The sequence below is a fragment of the Marmota monax genome, unplaced genomic scaffold (genome assembly GCF_021218885.2).
Source record: "Marmota monax isolate L192 unplaced genomic scaffold, Marmota_monax_Labrador192_F-V1.1 WCK01_AAM20220418_F8-fsc00185, whole genome shotgun sequence".
Taxonomy (NCBI): Eukaryota; Metazoa; Chordata; class Mammalia; order Rodentia; family Sciuridae; genus Marmota; species Marmota monax.
Window position 1 is genome coordinate 3,507,877 of NW_026693278.1, and position 22,976 is coordinate 3,530,852.

At 53.9% G+C, this 22,976-nt stretch overlaps 1 protein-coding gene and 1 long non-coding RNA gene across 7 annotated transcripts; one reads left to right on the forward strand and one right to left on the reverse strand.

The window, feature by feature from the left end:
- Window positions 1–597: 597 nt before the first annotated feature.
- Window positions 598–5,416, reverse strand: LOC124100839 (uncharacterized). The gene is made up of 2 exons (XR_006854427.2): window positions 5,071–5,416; window positions 598–4,783 (listed from the first exon to the last, which is right to left on the reverse strand). It is a non-coding gene; the product is annotated as an uncharacterized LOC124100839 (long non-coding RNA).
- Window positions 3,222–22,686, forward strand: Hnf1a (HNF1 homeobox A). 6 transcript variants are annotated; one of them, XM_046456472.2, is made up of 13 exons: window positions 3,541–3,669; window positions 9,193–9,390; window positions 9,946–10,215; window positions 11,739–11,938; window positions 14,753–14,939; window positions 15,374–15,615; window positions 17,008–17,159; window positions 17,286–17,487; window positions 18,365–18,556; window positions 19,630–19,751; window positions 19,844–19,988; window positions 20,655–20,726; window positions 21,302–22,686. In XM_046456472.2, exons 3-13 carry the CDS (start codon window positions 10,205–10,207, stop codon window positions 21,427–21,429), a joined length of 1,653 nt encoding a protein of 550 aa, XP_046312428.1. In that variant the 5' UTR covers window positions 3,541–3,669; window positions 9,193–9,390; window positions 9,946–10,204; the 3' UTR covers window positions 21,430–22,686. The 6 variants fall into 6 exon arrangements, with proteins under 6 accessions (XP_046312427.1, XP_046312425.1, XP_046312428.1 ...); XM_046456474.2 differs by lacking the exon at window positions 9,946–10,215; XM_058583177.1 differs by lacking the exons at window positions 3,541–3,669; window positions 9,193–9,390 and having other exon boundaries at window positions 9,424–10,088; window positions 10,175–10,215.
- The last annotated feature ends 290 nt before the right edge of the window (window positions 22,687–22,976 follow it).

Sequence of the window (22,976 nt, forward strand, 5' to 3'; positions counted from 1 at the left end):
AATAAGCCAGGTACATGTTCTCACTTATACATGGCCGTCAGCATGTCCTGTGCAGCCAGACCACCTGGCTCAGGGGGACTGAGACCTCAGCTCTGAAGGACTCTGAGTTGACAGTTATTTAATCCTCAGAGCTTCCCTTTCTCCTCCTGCAGGATGGGAATAATAATGGTCCCAAGTCATAGTTTTTCTGAGAATTTGCTACATGACTAAAGCACAGTGCATGACTCAGTGTACACAGTCAGAATATCAGCATCTGAGGAAGGCGGCCTCCCTCTGTGTAATCCCATGGCAGAAGGCAGAAGGGCAAGGGAGGGGGGCGGTGCCAGGCAAGAGAAGTCAAATTCACTTTTGTGCCAGATCCACTTTTTTAACTGCTAACCCACTCCTGCCCTCAGGATCTACCTGCTTATTATGAGGCCTCACCACTCAACACTGTCACACTGGAGATTAAGTAGCATGTGAACTTTGAGGGAAATATTCAAACCATAGCAGACTGGATTCAAGCCCCAGGGCATGCCCACACCTGCACGGACAGACACACACACACACACACACACCCCACATACACAAACAAAAAACTACAGGACATAGTTGCACTGAAATTTAGCCATTCATTTATTTAACCAGTATTTATTGAGCACCTACTATGTATGGATAAGGCAATATACTAGGCCTTGGGAATACAGCATGAACAAGACAGACCAAAAAGCCCTGCCCTCATGGGACTTACATTCTAGCAGAGGACTATTTATGAGACAAAATCAACATAATACATAAGTAAATTATAGAGCAGCACCAGTGGAAATATAATGTGAGCTACATATGTAAGTTATTTATTTATTTGTTTGGCAGTGCTGAGAACGGAACCAGGTCCTTGCACATAATAGGCAAGTACTCCACCACTGAGCTATACCCCCAGACCTATATATATTCAATTTAAAAGTTTCCAGTAGTACCATTAAAAAAGTAAAAGAAACAGGTGAAGTAACTTTTTTAATTTTAAAAATTAGAAAGTATAATTTTCATTAATCAAAATTATATTCAATTCAAACTATTTAAAATTCAAGTTAATTTAAGTGAATTTAAATGACCTATAAATATTAAGATTAATATATTAGAATATTAGAATCTATCCGAATATTAGAATTAATGTATTTAAAATTAACTTTTTAGTCTAATTTTTTTGGATGTGGCATTGAGGATTGAACCCAGGGGCCCTCCACCATGGAGCTACATCTCTGACCCTTTTTATTTTAAATTTTGAGACAGGATCTGCTAAGTTCCCCTGGTTGGCCTTGAACTTGTCATCCTCCTACCTCTGCCTCCCGAGATTACAGGCGTACGCCACTGGGCCTGGCAATTTTTTTAAATTTAAAATTTCAGCCTGGTATGTCCAACATATTATTAGCAGTTCAACAAGAGGCTCAGCCGCGGTTCAGATTGTTAGTAATGGCTTGGGGCTGTGCCACTTGCTGTGTTGGAGGAGGTTGGAGGTTGGGCAAAAGGAAGAGATTCAGGGAAAGGGACCAGGAACACCAGGTGGGGAGGGAAGGGCATCGAGCTGACGCAGGGCAGGAGACAGGGAGACACACAGACTGTCTCTTGTAACCAGCCCTCGGGCTCTCCTGCCCCACAGGCAGGGCTTCTGGGCCATGGCTCCTTTTCCTTCCTTCCATGGCCAAGCACGCCCCTGGCTCCCCAGAACCCTGAAAGGTACCTCTGGACACCACCCAGCTTGGCAGGAAGCCCCTCAGCACCACCCCAGTGAAACTCCGGAGTTTCCAGGGGCTCAGGGAGGTTCCCGCGGTCAAAGCAGGTTCTGGTGACCCCAGCCCCAGCCGCGGGAACCACACGGGTCTACCTTCTCTCTCCGTGGGTTTGCCTGTTCTGCAAATCTCGTGGAAATGGAACGAGGCCTGCTGTGACCAGCTTCTTCACTTAGCATGTCTGCAAGGTCCATACAGGCAGTGTCATGGGTCAAAACGTCATTCCTTATCATGAGAGAATGATATACTATTGTATGTTGTACATCTTGCACTTTGTTAATTCATATGTTGATGGTAGTTATGTTGTTTTTTTTTTGGGGGGGGTCCTGGGGATTGAACTCAGGGGCACTAGACACTGAGCCCCACCCCCAGCCCTGTTTTGCATTTTATTTAGAGACAGGGTCTCCCTGAGTTGCTTGGTGCCTCTCAGTTGCTGAGGCTGGCTTTGAACTCGCGATCCTCCTGCCTCAGCCTCCTGAGCTGCTGGGATTGCAAGCGTGCGCCACTGCACCCGGCTGGATATTTATGTTTTCTCCCCACTTTTTGGCTACTATGAATAATGGTGCTGGGAATATCCGTGACGTTTTTTGGGTTGTTTTGGTTTTGGTTTTGGTGGTGCTGGGGATCTGAGCCAGGGCCTCATGCATGTCAGACAGACACTCTCCACTGAGCTCCAGCCCCAGGACTCGAACGTGAGAATTTTTGTATGGACACGTGCTTTTAGGGGTTTGCCTTGATTTTAATTTTTAAAATCCATTGCATAAAATCTTGATTACTAAGGTTGTGGGTGCCCCCTGAAAATTTGTACTGAGGCAAGTGCCCGGCTCCTGTCCACCTAGTCCCATCCCACAGGTCTAATCCCTTCCTGTGTGACTTTGGCCACGTTGCTTCACCTCTCAGAGCCTAGATTTCCTCCTCTATAAAATGGAGACAATCCCTGCACCCACTCACAGTGAAGTAAAGGCACACATTACAGACCCAGCGCCATCCCTGAGCACAGGCCTGGTGTAGTGTGAGAGGGTCCCCAAATGAACAGGACCTAGCTCTGTCCTTGACAGCTGGCCCAGTGGCGTAAAACTTCCTGTGGCTTCTATTCCCCTAAAGAAATGGGCTTTCTGCGTCCTTCTGCCTTAGCCTGACTTCCTGCAAGGCCCTGGGGGTGGGCCCCAATGCTGCCCCCTGGCTCCTAGCACCTTCTGTCCAGCTGCCATGGTCCCCCCTCCGCCTCCCCACCCTCCCCTGCCCACTCCCACCGAAGGCCACGCTCGGGCCCTCTGCGGCCATGAGGCCTGCACTCTGCAGGGCTGAAGTCCAAAGTTCAGTCCCCGCGCTAAGCACACGGATAAATATGAACCTTGGAGAATTTCCCCAGCTCCAATGTAAACAGCAGGCAGGGGCCTGATTCACCGGCCGCTGGGGCCAGGGTTGGGGGCTGGGGGTGCCCACTGGGCTTGGCTCGTGGGTTTGGGGGGGCAGCGGTGCAGGAGCCTGGCTCGTGGCTGCCGGCAGGCCAGTGGAGGCCCTCGGGCGGGGGAGGTGGCAGCTGGTGGCCCGGCCGCGTGGCCCTCGGCGGAGCCATGGTGGCCAAGCTGAGCCAGCTGCAGACCGAGCTCCTGGCCGCGCTGCTCGAGTCGGGCCTGAGCAAGGAGGCGCTGATCCAGGCCCTGGGGGAGCCGGGGCCCTACCTGCTGCCCGGAGAGGGTCCCCTGGACAAGGGGGAGGCCTGCGGCGCCGGTCGAGGGGAGCTGGCTGAGCTGCCCAACGGGCTGGGGGAGACGCGGGGCTCCGAGGACGACACGGACGACGACGGGGACGACTTCACGCCGCCCATCCTCAAAGAGCTGGAGAACCTCAGCCCCGAGGAGGCGGCCCACCAGAAGGCCGTGGTGGAGACCCTTCTGCAGTAAGGACCCCTCCCCGTCCCCAGCTGCCAGGAAGGAGCCCCCAGGGCCACCCTCCGCTCTGACCAGCCCCTCTGCCAAGTCCAGAGTCCTCCTGAGCCGTGGCCTTCAGCTTAGCTGTCGGGGAAGGGGACAGGGCCCAGGCCAGCGCTCGGGGGTCCCTGTTCAGAGGTTGGAGCCTCCAGACACCAAGAGCCACGGTCTTTGGCCGTGTCCTCGGGAAGTGGGGACAAGCCCTGGGGAAGCTCTGGGACAGGGACCCCAGACACCTGGAGAACAGAGGGGGTGGGAAATCCTTAGCCATGTGGCCCTTCGTACCCCTAGTCCCTGGCTCCCCACGAAGTGCTCAGATGGTCGGCCCCGGGGGCAGAAAGCACCTCTGGGAGGCAGAGCTGAGACTGGGGTTTTGGGGGGCTTCCCTGGCCCCCCCCACGGGGAAAGTCCAGGTCTTTCTTAGCTGAGGCAGAGGGGACTTCGGGGTGGGAACTCTTACCTCTCCTGCACCGCCACGGGTCCCCAGCAGGCTGCATGTCGAAGCCCCCCAGTACTGTCCTGTACCCCCATCCGCTGGCCTTCTCCCCACTCCTGGAGAACTGGGTGGGTCCCTGGCGATGCCTCCCCTCTCCCCAGCCGAGCTGCCCTGGTTACTAATTACCCACGCGCTTTATTATTTCTCTTTTGTTTTATAAATTTATAAACAGCAAAAGGCTCTGATAAAAGCTGTGATCATTAACTTGTAGGATCGTGGCCCGCAGAGGCAGGAGCCACCCCCCAACCCCGCCGTGGGGGTGGAGAATGGGAGAATGGGGGGCACCGGGTTGGGGGAGAGCAACCTGGGGGCTACGGGACCACCAGTCCCCCAAGCTCCCTAGGCTCCCCGCTGACGGCCACTGTTCCTGCAGCCCGTCTGCCTGCCGAGGGGCCCTGTGTGTGATGTGGAGCTGAGCCCGGGGAGGAAGCTGTTGACCACTCTGCTTCACAGATGAGGAAACTGAGGCACGGAGCCGGAAGGCACTCTGGCCAGGAGCCAGGGCCCAGCTGGGGGAGGCTGAGGATTTGAGGGAGTGCTCCAAAGTGCTCTGTGGGGGACCGTCTTTTCTGTCCAAGTGCTGATCCCTGCTTGGGGTGGGGGAGGCTGGTGGAGGGACCTTCTCAGAGGCTCAGGGAGCCTCGTGGGGCCCTCGGCAGGGGGCAGGGGAGCAGCCAGGCCCCCGACTTGGCAGGAAGAGGAGGGCAAAGGCTGCGGCTCTGCAGGGGAGGGGCAAAGAGCCAGGCAAGGCCAGACCCAGGGCGAGGGCCACCTGGACAGGGTGGGGCTGGGCCTGACCTGCTCAGGGTCCCAGGTGGAACTGGGGGGCTTTGGGGAGAGGGCTGGGGTAAGGGGCACCAAGGGTCTTTCTTACCTGGCTCTGGGGGGCCTCTGGATCAGCAGCCCCTGTGGTGGGATGGTGGGGCGAGGGAGGCTTGTTCCACAGCATTTGGGGGGGAGCAGAGGTCAAAGTGTCCTTGGGGACCAGCAGAGATCTGGAAGCTGGGGGGAAGAGGGACAGCAGGGAGGAAAGGAGAGGCTGTCGGGGAGGCCGAGAGAGAGGGCAGAGGAGCCAGGAGGGGAGAGGGGTTCAGGGCCAGCTGGGAGAAGGGGCAGGGGAGAGAGTGAGGCACCCCAAACTGGGAGGAGGCCGGAGTGCCTCCCTCCTGCCCCGATTGGGTTTTCTTTAATGCTAACAGCATGCTATTTACTTTCCATTTAAATTTGAGATGTTGCTATAAATTATCAACCAGCTCCTCATTCCTGCAGAGTTTATAACTAACTACCTGGGTTACTTATTGTTCAGGTAACAAAAGGGATCTGAAACGCCCCAGGGATAAAAGGGGGGCCTTCAGCCTCAGGGCAGGGGAGAGGACCCCGGGGAGAGGGCTGGGGGACCCCTGATGGAGGCCTGGGCAGTGGAGAGGCTGAGGCTGGGGAGACCACAGAGGCAGGACCTGCAGCTGGAGATCTTTGTGTGGAGCAGGGGGTATCTGGGAAGAGGCAGGGAGGGTCCCATGTTTGAGGCCACAGCAGGAACCTAAGTTCTTCCCTCAGGTCTCCACCCTCAGTCCACTGTGTGACCTTTGGGAAGTCCCTCCCCTTCTTCTACCTCAGTTTCCTTATGTACAAAATAAAAGTAACCTGAATTCCCTGGTTCCACCCCGCTGCCAGCTGACCACCTTCCCTGGCCTCTTCTCTGGCCTCTTCCCTGGCCTCCACGCTTTCTCATTTTGCTCCCTTATGCTGACTTTGCTGCCCCTCAACACACAAGTTGATTCAACCTCTGGGCCTTTGCACATGCTGTCCCTATTGCTCAGAACCTCTTTTCCTGATCTTCCCGGCTTTTAGCTCCCTGGTTGCCCCATTCATAGGTGGGCCTCACCCCCATCTCTCTCCTTCACCACTTTCACCTTCCCTTTCACCTTCATTTAGTTATTATGATCATATTTGTTTTCTGTCACCTGCCATGAAAATAGGTCTCCTTCACCACTCACACCTCCCAGCAGCAGCCCTGGGGCTGACCTGAGACATGTGGGAATGATGGACCAGTCTCCGAGGCCCTGAGAGCACCTAGCTAAAGGAGGTCCAGGGTTCCATCCTGAGCATCCTGCAGGCCCCCCCCCCAGTCCTGAACAGCTCAAACCCCAAAGCTGGAGCTCTGTGCTCCTCCTCGTCAAGCAGCGCCCAGGCACTGAGAGCTAGGAAGACAGTGGCTGAGGTGGGACAAAGGACCTGACTGGGGCCAGCCTGCCTGGCCCTCATCCCAGTTCTGTTCCAGCTCAGGCAGCTGGTTTCAGTTTTCTAAGCCTCAGTTTCCTCTGCAAAGTGGAGATGAAAATCACATTCCCACCCAGGATTGAATGGCATGGTGCCCGCAGAACTGTGCATGGAGGACTCGCAGTGACGGGTAGCTGACCCTACTGTTTCAGGTGACCCCATTTTACAGACGATTCAATTAAGGTTCAGAGAGGCAAAGGACTCACCCAAGGTGACACTTCCAAGTACTGAGGCCAGGACTGGGCCTGCGGCATCCTATGCCCACTAGTGCGGAGCCCTGTGCCCATTAAACTCTGAGGCCCCCCAGGCTTCCAAATGCATGGGACTCGTTTCTCCCTCCTGAGGATCTCTGAGAGATGAGACATTTCTAGCCAGAGTTCACAGACAGGAAAACTGAGGCCAGGCTCCTTCCCAGGGCATTCCGATCCTGGGCAGCAGAGTTGAGATTCGGACTCAGATCTCAGGCCGGAGATGGGGGAATTCAGCTCCTCTTCTAGGGGAGCAGCCCTTCAGGCCAGTATCCCCCATTCCATGACCTTGGGGACCAGAGGACAAAAGGCCCAAAGTCTTGGCTGTCCGGTTGACCCCAGGGTGGGCAGAAGGCGAGAGCAGGAGGAGGTGGGCAGATCCTTGGGCTTCCTGGGCTCTGCGGGAGGCCGGGTCTGAAGGACCACATGGTGGATGGGGATGTGAGGGTGAGGACCAGCATCACAGTATCCTACCCTTACTGAGCCCCTCCTGAGGGCCAGGCCTTGCTCCAAACCCTCCCTGAACGCTCCTGACAGGTGTGAGGGGGCATGGATCACCCGTGTTTCCGAGCAGTGAGGGCAGGTGAGCTTACACAGCTGCGGGATCTGAACCCAGCTTGGTGCGACTCTCAAACCCACTGGGGTCAAAGCAGGATGCACCTGGGGCCTCGGTCTCTTAGTTCTGAGCTGGGGAAGCTGTCCCGGGAAGGGTCAGGTCCTTGGAGACCAAGGGGGTGCATGAGTGTAAGAGAGGGAGTGACCGAGAGACAGAGACCAACTCAGTAGGTTCTAGAAAAAAGGAGCACTGGCTACTTTCCCCAGAAAAGGGAAAGGGAGGCCCTCTTAGCTTTTGTTTGCAGACTGACTGTTTTATTTTTATCCTTTGGTACTGAGGTGTGAACCCAGGGCTTTATCTATGAGTAGTTACATTCACAGCCTTTTAAATTCTTTTCTTTTAATTTTGAGACATCATTTTGCTAGATTGCTGAGACTGGCCTCAAACTTGCAGATCCCCCTGCCTCAGCCGATCGAGTTGCTGGGATCTTAGTTACGCATCACGATGCCTGGCCTGATTGGCATTTTAAATTCATTTTTTTGTGCATCTGTTGTCTAACTTTACTAGGTGTTGTTCTTTATTATTATACCTCTGTTTTATTTATTTTTTTAATGTAGTACTGAGGTTTGAACCCAGTGCCTCACATGTGCTAGGCAAGTGCTCCACTGCTGAGCCACAACCCCAGTCCCAGGAATTGTTTAAAAATGGAAAGTTCTGCCAGGTGTGGTGGCACATACCTGTAATCCCAGTGTCTTGGGAGACTGAGGCAGGAGGATCTCAAATTCTGAGAGCCTCAGCAATTTAGTGAGGCCCTAAGCAACTCAGTGGGACTCTGTCTCTAAATAAAATATAAAAAGGGCTGGGGATGAGGCTCAGTGGTAAAGTGACCCTGGGTTCAATCCCTGGTACAAAGAAAGAAAGAAAGAAAGATCCTATTAACTGAGTTTAATGCTTCTGCTTGTCATTTTCCCCATCCAGGTAACTGTCCTATGTTTGTGGAAAGTGGCTGGACTTTATTTTATTTGACCTGGTGTGCAGGAGAGAGAGAGAAAGAGAGAGAGAGAGAGAGAGAGAGAGAGAGAGAGAGAGAGAGAGAGAGGCAGAGAGAGACATGGGTCAGAGGGACAGCTACATAGATTTTCAATCTGAGCCCAAGAGAGGCCCTGGGGAGAGGACTGACCCCATTCTCCAGGGAGGAGAGAAAGGGGAGGGAGGAGCAGGGAGCAGGAGGGGGCAGCTGCCACCAGGGGCAGGGGCGGGGAGGCCATCAGATAAACATGTTTGCCCGCTGCACAAGGCTGGACTTTGTACTGCCCTTCCCTCCTAGCTCTGAGTGGCACCCAGGGAAGGGGGAGGTGGCAGAGGCTCCCAGGAGCCCCTGATCACAGAGCGAGAAGCCAGGGAGGGGCGGGCAGGCCCCAACAACACAAAATATTCTTGCACCCCAGTTAGGTCACCTTGACAACAGCCTCACCTTCCTGAGCCTCGGTTCCTCACCAGGGGAGTGGGCATCCCAGTCGAGCCTGCTTCCTGGGTTATTATGAGATTAAATGGTCACCCACAGGACAGTGCTGGGCTCATGGCAAATAATCAAGGGTCATTAATTCTCATCATTGTCATTTTTCACACAAGTGGGACTTTGCAGTACTACGCTGACCAATTTTGACTTACCTGTCCCCACCTTCCTTTCCTCCCTGCTCTGCCGTCAGAGAACTGCTGATAAGGAGGAGGAAGTCAGAGGGTCCAAGTGACAAAGGCTGGGGTCCCTGATCCCTGTGGAGGGCACTGCCTCCTGAGGGAGCCAGGCAATCGCTGCTTCTTGGAGGGAGAGAAGGCTGTGGGGTGGCTTCTGAATCTAGGGGGTTGCAGTTTCATTTAAAATCGTCTATACAGTGGAGCCCTGTATCTGCAGGTTCTGAATCCTTGGCTGCTAAGTCTGCAGATTCAACCAACAGTGGATTGAAAATACTCAGAAAAAAATGTGTCCATTTGGAACACAGAGAATTTTCTTGTCTGGATTCCCTAAAGAACACAGTGAAATAATTAGCTCTACAGCACTGACGTTGTATTAGGTATTATAAGGAAGCTGGAGATGGCTCAGAGTATGCAGGTGAGTGTGGCAGGTTCTCTGCGAATACCATGGCATTTTATACAAGGGACTTGAGCATGTCCAAGTCCATGGATTTTGATGTCCAAGGGGGACCTGGCAGCGGGATCCCCCTTACTGAGGGACTGTATGAATTATAGTATATGATACAAAATTGCAATGTATCAAGTGATTTTAAAAGTACAGAAGAGCTACAGAGAAAACCGTCCCTCTCATCCTGTCCCCAGCCCCGCCCCCTGAGGGTCACCTGCATCTCCGGGTCCTGGCACGCCTTTCTGGTATTTCACATGTGCACAGTCAAACATGGAGAAAGCCTGTTTCACCGCCCTTTACATTTTACTCAAATGGGAAAAAACAAATTTTACACAAATAAAGCAGAGTGGACGTCCCTAACTGCTCCGGGCGGCTGCGCACAGGGCTTCTGCAGGAGCTCCCAGGGCGCAGTCAGGACGCAGCCTCTTTTTGCTGGACTGGTTGCTTGCTTGGGGTCTTCTGCCCGGGCAAGCAATGCAGCAAGAGTTGCCTTCTATGAGCGCCATGTGTCATGTGTGCAAACAGTGGAAGCCTCAGATTCTAGAAGCAGATCGCTGAGTCAAGCCCGGAGGGGAGAACGGGGGCTTTGGAATCACGCAGATGTGGGTTCGAATCTCGGTTCCGCCAGTTCCAGCGCCGACGTCCTGATCTGCATTTCCGTTTGTACTGTAAGCGAGGGGTGGGGGCTTGGGGCAGAGCAAGAGAAGAGAGAATTGATACGGTATGGGCAGTCTGATCCCTTCTTTCCTCACAGGGAGACTCACAGTGAGCAGAGGATAGAGACATGGATCACAGGTGACCTCAGGCCCCTTGAGTCACTCTCCTGGAGAGCTTCAGTCCTCAGAGTGGGATTCCAGAACTCAGTTTTATTTTGGTTTTGGTGCTGGGAATCCAACCTGGAGCCTTGCACATGCTAGGCAAGCAATCTACTCCTGAGCTACATCCCAAGCCCTTTTTATTTTTTGTTTTGAGATAGGGTCTTGTGATGTTGCTCAGGCTGGACTCGAACTTGTGATCCTCCTGCTAGAATGACAGGCTGCTTTACTGTGCCCAGAAAAACACAGTTGTTGTTGTTATTGGTGGTACTGGGGATTGAATGCAGGAGTGCTCTACCACTGAGTGACATCTCCAGCCCCCTCCCCTCCTTTTTGAGAAAGGGTCTTGCTAAGTTTCCGAGGCTGGCCTCAAACTTGTGATCCTCCTGCCTCAGCCTCCTGAGTCACTGGGATTCAGTGTGCACTACTGAGTCTGGATGAAAAAAACAATTTTGTTGTAATGAGGGTTCTGAATGCAGCCTGCAGCCTGGGTTCACCTGGGCCTCTGCTGGTGCCGTGGAGAGACTGCTAGGCTGCTGCCAAGGGCTGAGGGCAGATTTCAGGCATTTTGACCCTATGATTTTGCCTGATGGGCTGACTTAGAACTGAATCCCTTTAGTTAGGGTGGGACCCTCTAGGCCAGCCTTGTGACCTTGGGCAAGAGACAAGAGTAATTCCGGCTCTCTGAATCTCAGTGATGCTGGCTGTAAGCCAGAAGGATCCACATTTCTGCTTTTTGTCCCCAGTGGGTATCCTCCATACCCATCCATCCTCTGTCCATCTGCCCACACATCATTTCATCAGCCCTTCCATCTGCCCTTAGTTCCCCCTGTCTGTGCATCCATCTACTTACCCACGCACCCTTCCATCCGTCCTTCCAACCACTTATTCCCATGTTCCCCTATCAATGGCATATTCTAAGTCAGGCCCATTTTGGTGCTGAGAGGACAGTTCTTGCCCTCGAGGTGCTTACCGTTTCTCCAGGTGGGTAACACACATTTAACATTCCCAGGGCCAGGCCAGGTGCACACCTGCCATCCCAGCAGCTTGGGAGGCTGAGGCAGGAGGATCGCAAGTTCAAAGCCAGCCTCAGTGACTTAGCAAGGCCCTAAGCAACTCAGTGACACTCTGTCTCTAAATAAAATATAAAAAAGGGCTGGGGGTGTGGTTCAGGGGTTAAGCACCCCTGGGTTCAATCCTGAGCACCAAAAAAAAAAAAAAAAAAATCTCAGAGAGGATGAGGATGAGGGGAGGAATCCGTGGGAGTCTGTTCATGCCTATATCTGTGTCCATCTGTCTGTGTGTCCTCAGGCCTGTGTCCTAGGGTGACCGTACCTCCCTGTTCCTGCCTGGTGCAGCTCCTGGGCTCTGTATCCACCTTCCTCCACAATCCCCACCCAGGTGCAGAGGAGGTCTCAGGTCCCCAGGCCCCAGCCTCACCTGCTGGTTGGCAGGGGTCACCCGGCAGCCCACAGAGCTGACCCCGTCCTCGCTCTCTCGCAGAGAGGACCCATGGCGCGTGGCGAAGATGGTCAAGTCCTACCTGCAGCAGCACAATATCCCGCAGCGGGAGGTGGTGGACACCACGGGCCTCAACCAGTCCCACCTGTCCCAGCACCTCAACAAGGGCACCCCCATGAAGACGCAGAAGCGCGCGGCCCTGTACACCTGGTACGTCCGCAAGCAGCGAGAGGTGGCGCAGCGTAAGTAACCACCCCAGCAGGTCCCCGGGCTCGTCCCGGCCTCGACCCCACCTCGGGTGGGGCTGGAAGCTTCCCTGCCCCATTACACAGACAGGGAGACAGGAGCCAGCGGGACTCAATCCACATTTATTAAGGCACTCTGGGGGAGGGTGCAGGGTTGGTCCAGGGCGTCCAAAGATGGATGGACTGGACCCCTCCTGCCTTCCACGAACTCACTGTTTAGTGGGAAGGGGATGGAGACTGTTAGGTTACAGCGAGACATTATAACGTGGCAACAAAAACAACCATGAGATCTAGTATTTATTGAGCACTTACTTTGTGCCAGGCCCAGGGTAGAGTAGTCAGTATTTCAGAGTAGTGAGTTGACTGTGGAGGGGGGAGATTAATCTATTCTACCTCAGGGTGGCAGAGGTATCAGGAAGGTTCACACTGAAAGCATGACCTTTAGATAAGGTCTTCAGTGTGAGTCGAATTTTAACCTTTGGAGATGCAGGGAAGGGTGTTTCAAGCAGAGGAATGGCACCAGCAAAGACTCAGAGGCAAGGGGGTACACTCCACTGATAAACTGGGAAGACCCGGGTACACAGTTACTCTGGGAATGGTGAGTCTCCTTATTAAGGCTTCCCTCCCCCCAAGTTCCCAGTGCACTTGCACGCTCATTTATATGTAAAATTTTGACCTTTCTTTTATTCATTTTCCAGGTCTTAAAAAAGGCAATATGTATTTGGTTTTAAAACATGATAAAAATTAGGTGTCCTTCCCCTCAAGCAGCCACTGGCATTCCCAGGGTCCTGTGTATCCTTTCAGAGATATTGTATGCATATACTAGCTTTAGGTGTTTCTTTCCAGTCAATGGGAACATACTACACACAGTTTTGGCACCTTGCTTTTTTCTCTCAGCAATAAAATTAAGCCTGTACATCTTCTTTTTTAAAAATATTTTTATAGTTGTAGATGGACACAATATCTTTACTTATGAGCTGAGGATCAAACCCAGGGCTTCATGCATTCGAGGCAAGCGCTCTACCACTGAGCTATAACCCAGGCCAATAAAATCAATCCTATATATCTTCTTATATCAGCATTGAGAGATTGATTGCACGCACGCACTCTCACTCGCTCTCTCTCTTTCTCTCTCTCTCTCTCTTTTTTTTTTTTTTTGGTACCAGGGATTGAACCCCAGGGTGCTTAACTACTGAGCCACATCCCAGCCTTTCTATATTTTTTATTTAGAGACAAGGTCTTGCTAAGTTGCTGAGGCTGGCTTTGAACTGGAAGCCCTCCTGCCTTGCCTCAGTCCCCTAAACCTCTGGGATTACAGGTGTGTGCCACTGTGCCCCGCCTGACCTCATTCTTTTTAAGGGCTACTGGCTATTATTTGAAGGTACCTATAAGGGCTTATAGGGTTTTTCCAATCTGCTATTGCAATCACCTGCTGCAAAGAACATCCTATTTATACACGTTCATGCTCACGTGCGAGTCTGTCTGTAGGAAGAATTCCTAGAGTGGAATGCTGGGTCAGAGTAGGTACTTTGGAATCTTTGATAGATCCTAATGTAGCCAGCTGTCATCCCAGCAACTCAGGAGGCTGAGGCCAGAGGATCCCAAGTTCAAGACCAGATTCAGCAACTTAGTGAGGCACTAAGCAACTCAGTGAGACCTTGTCTCTAAATAAAAAGTAAAAAGGGCTGGGGTTGTGGCTCAGTGGTAGAGCACTTGTCTAGCACATGTGAGGCACTGGGTTCGATTATCAGCACCACATAAAGATAAATAAAGGTATTGTGTCTATTTACAACTAAAAAATATTTTTTAAGAGAGAGAGAGAATTTTTTAATATTTATTTTTCAGTTTTTGGTGGACACAACATCTTTATTTTATTTTATTTTTTATGTGGAGCTGAGGATCGAACCCAGTGCCCCGTGCATGCCAGGCGAGCACGTTACTGCCACATCCCCAGCCCTAAAAAAATATTTTTAAAAAAGGGCTGGGATGTGGCTCACTGGTTAAGCACCTCTGAGTTCAATCTCTGGTACAAACAAAACAAAACAAAACACCTGCTCAGGAGGTTCCTTTTTTTTTTTTTTTCTCTTGGATTATCTGTTTTTTCTACTGATGGTTTTATAAGAGTTTCTTAAAATACACTCTGATTATAAGGCCTTTAAAAAAATTAAGTACTGTAAATATAATCTCCTGCTCTGTGGTTTGCCTTATACTCTAAATTGGATGTCATTTGATCAGCAAAAGTTCTTAGTTTTTAAGCTTATAGTTAGTTTTTGTGTCCTGTTTATGAAGTCTTTGTTTAACTCAAGGTCATAGAGAGATTCTCCTATATTTATCCTGATCATTTAATTTTTCCTGGCCAACATTTGCATTGTAAGCTTAATTTCCAGGTCTGGAGAGGTGACATGAGCTCTGAATCTGCTCAGGGGACAAGGTGCAAGTTTCTGCTTTCTTGTGTGGCCTTGGAAAATTAGATAACTTCCCTAAACCTCACTTCCCTCACCTATAAAATGGGGATAGTAAATGTGCCAAATCTGAACAATGCTAACGCTTACCCAGAGCCTTGTACTGAGGATTGGGAGATGACATCTTGGCTCAGTTGAAAAGTGTGCAGGGGTTGATTAGTGATGTCTGCCTGGGACACGGGTTAAGAAAGGGGCTGTGTGCTATGCTTGTTATTAATGGATTAGCTGATTAGATGGGACGAGCTGAGTTCTGGATATAAACTCCTCTGGTTCAGCCCCCTGACAATGAGAGAATCGGGGGGATGGTCAGGTGAACTGATGCCCTGCTCATGTCTTTCTGGGCCTGCAGAGTTCACCCATGCAGGGCAGGGTGGGCTGATTGAGGAGCCCACAGGTGACGAGCTGCCAACCAAGAAGGGGCGGAGGAACCGTTTCAAGTGGGGCCCAGCATCCCAGCAGATCCTGTTCCAGGCCTATGAGAGGCAGAAGAACCCCAGCAAGGAGGAGCGAGAGACCTTGGTGGAGGAGTGCAACAGGTGGAGTGGTGGTGGGGGTGGGGCTGCCTGGGGTGGGGCTGGGGCAAGGCCAGGAAGGTAACTCTGGATCTGAGGAGGGCTCCCCAGTTCTTGAGAGCTCCTGCTGTCAATGAATGTGGCTTGGCCCAAAGAGTTGTGAGGACTCAACAGCTGCTCAGTGTCTTGAACCTCATTCTATTCCTAGTGTCTCCCACCCACCAAGGTGAATATTCACCTCATTCCAACCTCTCCACAACCCCATGGCTGTTTTGCTCATATGATAACTGAGGTCAGAGAGGCTAAGTCACTTGCCCAAAGTCACACAGCAGAACTGGTATTAGAATCCAGATCTGCCAGCCCCCAACACTCAGGTAGAGCTCAACTTCTCAGGACCTTCCCCAGGAGAGGGCTTCTCTGCGCCCAGCCTGGAGGCTCATGGGTGGCCATTTCTGCAGGGCGGAGTGCATCCAGAGGGGAGTGTCACCGTCGCAGGCACAGGGGCTGGGTTCCAACCTTGTCACGGAGGTGCGTGTGTACAATTGGTTTGCCAATCGGCGCAAAGAAGAAGCCTTTCGGCACAAGCTGGCCATGGACACGTACAGCGGGCCCCCATCGGGGCCAGGCCCAGGACCCGCGCTGCCTGCCCATAGCTCCCCTGGCCTGCCCCCACCCGCCCTCTCCCCCAGTAAGGTCCACGGTGAGTGCTATCTGGGGGGTAGATTGGGACAGCGGGTAAAGGGGCAAGCGGGTGGGCTGCCCCAGTGGCAGTAGACACCCAAACCTCTGAGCACTTGTTGGTTCCACTTTATAAGCCCAACACGCTCCCCCACACGTACTCCATGGACTCGTCCAGCCCATCCCACCCACCTGTCCTCCACCCGCGTCCAGTCATTGCCCCGCTCCATCAGAGCTGACCACTTCACCTCACTCCACTCGCCCTCTTCAATTCCACTGAATCTGACTGGGGTCACTGACCTCAGTGGACCACGGTCACCTCAGATCCACTGACTCAAACCCTGTTAGTTCCACTGAATCCAATTCGGTTCCCTTCAATTGTGTTCAACTCATTATAGGACAGTTTAGCTCACTTAAGGTTGGCCTCACTCAACCATTTCCCATTCAATCCCCTCAGTTTAACTAAGTGAAGTTCAAGGCAATTCGCTTTAACTTTAAATTTGTTTAATTCAACTTGATCCTATTCAATTTGGGCTTCATTCAGCTCAACTTGATCAAGCTCAGCTCATTTTCGTTCAATTCAACTAGATATAAGTTTAATACAGTCAGTTCTAGTTCATTCCATTGAGTCAAGTTCCCTCCAGTTTCCGTCCACTAGCTCCAGTGTAGCTCAGTTCCATAGTCATTCCTTGGGGTCTGCCAGAGGTGGGTTCCAGGACCCCCTGGAGATAGCAAAATCCAAAGATGTTCAAATTCCTTATATAAAACGGGGTAGTATTTGCATTTGAGCAGTTGGATCCTCTGTATTCTTTAAACCATCTCTAGATCATTTACAATATCTCAGACAAGGTAAATGCTGTGTAAATAGCTGTTACACTGTATCGTTTAGAGAAAAATGACAAGAAAAAAGTCCATTTGTGTCCACTACAGAGAAAAAAAAATGTTTTTCAAATATTTCAGTTGGCAGTTGGTTGAATTCAAGAATGTAGAGCCCACGGACATGCAGGGCTGACTGTAAAGCTTAATTCAACTTAATCCAATTCAGTTGGGCTTCATTCAGCTCAACTTAATCAAGCTCAGCTCATTTTCGTTCAATTCAACTAGATACAATTTAATTCAACTAGTTCCAGTTCATTCCATTCAGTTCCCTTCAGTTTACCTCCACTAGCTCCAATTCAGCTCAGTTCCATTCTCTTTTATTGAGCACCTACTGTATGCCAGGGATAGAACTAGGCAGCGGGCGACATGAAGCTGCAAGCACAGGCCAGGGCCTGGCCCAAGGTGATGCTCAGCAGTTTGCAGCTGCGGGAGGAAAGATGGGTCAGCTGACCTGAGCCAAGCCATGGAGTGACAAGGTCTGTGAGGCAGGAGGGGACAGGGAGGGTGCTGAGGCTGGACACTGTCCCCACTCCAGGCGTGCGCTATGGACAGCCTGCAACCAGTGAGGCAGCAGAGGTGCCCTCGAGCAGCGGTGGTTCCCTAGTGACAGTGTCCACCCCTTTGCACCAAGTGTCCCCCACAGGCCTGGAGCCCAGCCACAGCCTGCTGAGCACTGAAGCCAAGCTGGTGAGTGTCCCTGACCTGTGGCAAAAACCTTTCCAACCCCACTTTCCTTTGGCTAGGAGACCCCGGGGTGGTCCTCTGGGAGGCTGTTTGGGCCGCACCCTGACTCAGCTTGACTCCCCTTGGCAGGTCTCAGCCACTGGGGGCCCCCTGCCCCCTGTCAGCACGCTGACAGCACTGCACAGCTTGGAGCAGACGTCGCCGGGCCTCAACCAGCAGCCCCAGAACCTCATCATGGCCTCGCTCCCTGGGGTCATGACCATCGGGCCCGGTGAGCCTGCCTCCCTGGGCTCCACGTTCACCAACACAGGCGCCTCCACCCTGGTCATTGGTAAGCTGGTGGGAAGCCGGGCACCTGGGCGGGCACCTGGGCGGCTGCTGCAAGTCCCCTGCAGAATCTAAGGGGTCATTCATTCATTTGTTCCTACCTACAACACGCACTGTCTTTTCTTGTCTTTCTGTTTTTGGGGATTGAACCCAGGGCCGCTGAACCACGGAGCCACATCCCCAGCCCTTTTTATATTTTATTTAGAGACAGGGTCTTGCTGAGGTGCTTAGGGCTGTGCTAAGTTGCTGAGGCTGGCCTTGAACTCACGATCCTCCTGCCTCAGCCTCCCAAGCTACTGGGATGACAGGTGTGTGCCACAGCGCCCAGTGCAACATGCATTTTCTGAGTGCACAAAGGAACCAAATCAACCCAAATCTCAGAGAGCCCAGTGTGGAAGGCAATGAGCACAACACAAAATCATATAGTACCTCAGATTAAAAGGTGGGGAAATAGCACAGGGTGAGGGGGGCATGGATACTTCCTATTTTTTTTTAAAGCCCAGAAAGCCTTCTTTTGCAGAAATTAGTATGCAAATACACAACAAGACAGAGAGGGGCTGCTGGGAGGGGGCAGCAGGAGCTGAGCCCAGGAGCGCTGCTCTGCTGGGGAATACCGGGGTTCCAGGGCACCCAGTCTGACAACCTGGGCAGGGGTCGTTGCCCTCCTCTCCATCAGCTAACGGGAGCTAAAGGCTCAGAGAGGGGGACTCGCCAGGGTCATGTAAGTTCCTGGTGGTTCAGTGCAGGCTGCTTCCTGACTGCCCCACCCTCCCCTCTTTTCATCCGGGGCTTTGGGAAGGGGGTTGGTGCCTCCGGGGGTCTGGGCTGAGTCAAGGGGACTTCGGGGTGGTGGCTCAGCCGACTCCACCCTCTTGCCCCAGGCCTGGCCTCCACTCAGGCACAGAGCGTGCCGGTCATCAACAGCATGGGCAGCAGCCTGACCACCCTGCAGCCGGTCCAGTTCTCGCAGCCGCTGCACCCTTCCTACCAGCAGCCTCTCATGTCACCCGTGCAGAGCCACGTGGCCCAGAGTCCCTTCATGGCCACCATGGCCCAACTGCAGGGTCCTCACGGTGAGAGCCCTTGCCCTGGGCTGGGGCAGGTTGGCCGTGCTGGGGGCAAGGGAAGCAGCAGCGTGGCAGGTGCCTTGTCTGGTGTGGGCACGAGCGCTTCTGGGACAGGGTAGCTGCGGGTCACCTTATGTCCCCACGCGTGAACACACACGGGCGTGTGCACATGTGCGGCTGGAGGCTGCATTTCAGTGTGCTCTGCGTGTTCAGAGGCTGTGCGTCCCTCGGGGTGGGGGGGGGGGGGCAGGCCACAGCCCTTTCTCTGGAAGCCTGGAGTTTGCTGGTTGTGACTTTAGAAGGGTAGCTAGGTGGAAATGCCACGTGTCACACACTGTTCCCATCCCGTCATCAAGGGGGTCTCTGCAGCAGTTCCATGAAGCAGGTTGGAGATTCAGTAACTTGTAGCCGGGTTTTGTGTTGGGGGGTAGCTGCCAAATGAGCCCTGGGGCCACACCATGGGAACCTCTGGGCTTCAGACCTCTTTGGAATGAGGAATTGTGATAAGGGCCGTAGACCCCTGTGTGTGTGCGCATGCATGAGTGTGTGTGCATGTGCGTGCACAGAGTTCAAAGTGTACATCTTTGTGTGCCTGTGATGTCAGGCTTCATCTGAGTCCCTGAGAAGTGTCTGTGTGCCTCTTGGGGGTGCTGAGGGGACACACTGACTTATGTGTTGGAGAGCTGTCCTGCAGATGGAGGCATTACTGTCCTCTGCCCTGCTCACCTGGATGGGGCCACCTGCCTTCTCTTCTGAGGCCTGCACTTATGCAACAGCACCTGTGCTTAGTACCGTGGTGCTTGTGCTTAGTACAACTGCACCTGCACCGTCCCTTCCTTTTCATGCCTGTGGGCTCTAGGTGGTATGAGGAACTGGAATTGGTCGCTGGCCTTCCCCAGGTTCCTCCCCATCAATTCCAGCTGAGCAGGTCTGGGTAAAGAAGAGGGCCCCCCCTCCTGCTGGGGGCTGGGCATTCAGAAGGCCTCATGACCCCTTCCCCCACAGCCTGTTTTGAGGCCTCCCAGGGGAGTCCGGGGTGCCATGTCTGTATCCTCTTTCACTCCCTCTGTCCCCACCAGCTCTCTACAGCCACAAGCCTGAGGTGGCCCAGTACACCCACACAGGCCTGCTTCCGCAGACCATGCTCATCACCGACACCACCAACCTGAGTGCCCTCGCCAGCCTCACGCCCACCAAGCAGGTAAGGCACTGGCCTGTCTGGCCGTCCCGTGGCCTGTCCCAGAGCCTCTTGCTCCATGCACCAGGGCTCAGGGGACTGCTCTGGGCCCCCAGGTCTTCGCCTCGGACACTGATGCCTCCAGTGAGTCTGGGCTTCACGCGCCAGCCTCTCCAGCCACCACCATCCACATCCCCAATCAGGACCCTGCCAGCATCCAGCACCTGCAGCCTGCCCACAGGCTCAGTGCCAGCCCCACAGGTGAGTGGCGCTTGTCCCGTCCCTGCCCTGCTGTCCCTGAGTCGGGGCGTGGGGTGGGGTGTGCACAGAGGCAGGTGGGGGGCTAGTGTCCCAAACACGGCCTGGGTATCCAGAGTGCACCAGGTGTGTGCCCGGCCACAGGGAAACGGGGCCGAACTTATAGGACTAGGGATTGACTCAGTTAAGGACAAGACATGGCTCTGGAGAGGACGAGGAGCGAACTGGGCTGTGGACCAGAAGGGACCGGGATGTGTTTAGCTTGGCTCAGCTTTTGATATTCTTCAAATTAATGGGCAACATTTAAAAATCTGGAGTTTTCACAGAGGAATCTGGCATTCTGGTTTCTCCTGGGGAACTGGGAGTCCATGTTCCCTCTCCTCAGTACAGGGTATGCCTTCCGGCCACTCTGACCCCACCCTCTCCTGGCCACATGCTGGTGACCCTGGAGGCCCCTGCCTGTGACCTATGGGTTTAGGAGCAGGCGCCTGGGAGTCGGGCTGCTGGGCACTGGGGCCTGCGTGGCCATCAGGACCCCTGAGTTTAGGCAGCTGCCCTCCCCGGAGGCCCTAGGTCCCCCGGCCCCGAGGGCTAGGCATTCCCAAGGGCACTCCATGCTTCAGCTCCTGCTCTACCCCATGGGGCATGCGCCTTATCCTCATTTTACAGAGGAGGAAGTGGACACTCGAGGTGACGGACCTGTCTCATCTACTGGGTGGCAGAGCCAGGACATGAACCCAGGTCCATCCCCAAAGCCCGTTCTCTCACCCCCATCCACCCGTCAGGGTTCCCCCAAGGCACAGGCCCAACAGGAAGCGCACTACACACAGGGAGAGTTACTTTAGGGAACTGGTTTGTGGAACTGTGGGGCTGGCAAGTGTCCTCTGTGGCTGGTCACTCAGGAGTTAATGCTGCGGTCTTGAGGCAGAATAACCTCTTCTTTGGTAAACTTCAGCTTTTGCTCTTCAGGCCTGAGGCTGACAAGCTGAGGCCCAACCACACGATCAGGGCAACCCCCTTCACTTAGCAGCCAGCTGACCCTAGACCTTAACCACATCCGCGAAAGGCCTTCCTAGAAACAAAATCAGCCTGGTTCAGCTGGCTGAGCTGACTGCAGCTCCCATGCCATCTCGCCTGACCTCTGTAGTGTTCCCACTAACATATCGTGAGGAGGCTGCATTCTGGGTGGCCCCAGGTAGAGGCCTGGCACTGGGTTTCTGGAACCTCGGAGGCCCTGCCTCTCCTGCCTTGGGGGAGGTGTGTGGGGTGGGCCCAGGGTGTGGCCGGCAGCCAGCAGCCTCCCTTGCCCCCCGCAGTGTCCGCCAGCAGCCTGGTGCTGTATCAGAGCTCCGACTCCACCAACGGCCACGGCCACCTGCTGCCATCCAACCACGGTGTCATTGAGACCTTCATCTCCACACAGATGGCCTCCTCCTCCCAGTGACCTCGGCAACTTCCTACCAGGGGCTGGGCCCTGGAACCTGCACTGCCTGCCTGGGGGGTGACAGGCAGCAGTCACCACCACCAGGAGCACTTCTGAGCCTGCCACAGGGCTGCTGTCTCCCCTCAGTCCCCACCTCTCCCTCTGCCAGCATTGGAAAGGTACGGTTCTGAGGAGCCTCAACCCGAGGAGATTGTCACTTGCCTAAGAGGGGACTGTGGAGAGTGGGAAGCAGAGCTTGTTCCTGGCGGGACCCTCTGTCTGCTGAAGTCGAAACTTGTTACTTGGAAGAGAAAAGGGCAGCCTTGGGCTCCTGTGCCCCCAACGCGGGCCTGTGGACAGCCCTGGGACTCACGGGGCTCTGGCAGCCACCTTCTCAAGGCACAAGCCTGGGAGCTGTGACTCACTGAGCTCTGCAAGTCCCTGAGTCAGCCCTAGGTCAACGCAGCTGCATAGTCACCTCTGCCTCCACAGGCCACTCGGCCCTGCTGCAGGTCCTCCCAGGGAGTGAGACGTGTGCCCATTTGTACCCTTGCACCAGGCATGTCGCAAGGGGTTGCTTTCTCCCAGGCCTGGGGCTCAGCGCCCAAGCCCTAGGCAGCTCAGGCGAACCGGGAGGTCACGCAGGGCTCTCCTGCCGCCCTCACCCCACCCACCTCCTCTCCACGGCCCCAGGACTTCTCATTTTCCTGGACATTTGCTCCTGATCCTCAAGCCTTCTGAAGCAGGCCTGGCATCTTGCCACTACCAGAAAGACCACTTTGGGGCTAAGGGGCCATCCTTGCTCCTGTGACCAGTTGTGTCAAGCCCAGGTCCCAGGGCAGCAGCTCCTCTGGCCTTGGGGCGCCTGCAGGCCCTTCCCTGGTTGGAGACGGGAGGTTACTGAGCTCCAAAGGCAGCAAGGCCTGAGCACCAGGCAGAGCTGGGGTGACCGAGGGAGAAGAGAGTGGCAAGATCAGCAAAGGGACCACCTGTGTGGTCGCACTGATGTTTGGAGCCCTGCTGGCTGAGGACTGGGGCCTAGGCAGTTGGCAACCACCCTGAGGAGTCTGAGGTCCTGAGTGTCATTGGGAAGGGCAAAGCAGCTGTGAGAACCTTGTCTCCTGGGCCTGCGGTGGAGAACCCAGGCCTCAGTGGGCAGCCTCTACCTGGGACTGAGCAAGGGTTCTGGGGAGACCCAGCACCTCTGTGGCTCATAGCCAGCTGGGGGGGAGGGACTGTACATTTATTTAACTTTTAGTAAAATCTCTAAGAAATGTATGGAAACTCGTTGCTTGTTAATGAGTCTCCTAGCTGGGGGCTGGTCAAAAGGAGGGAGGCTGTGGCAGGCTGGGGCCTGAGGCCGGAGACCGGCTGAGTGCGCATGCTCGCAGCTGCCTGGTGAGACTCAGGCAAGATGAGGAAGCCGGAGCGGCTACTTTGCAGGACACCCTGCTGCATGAAACCAGGTCCACAGGTGCTGGGACACTTCCTGAAGTCTCGAAGCTAGGTGAAGGGGCACTTGCAGGTAGGTGGGAGGATTCCACATGGGATGTCACTGAAAATAGTTC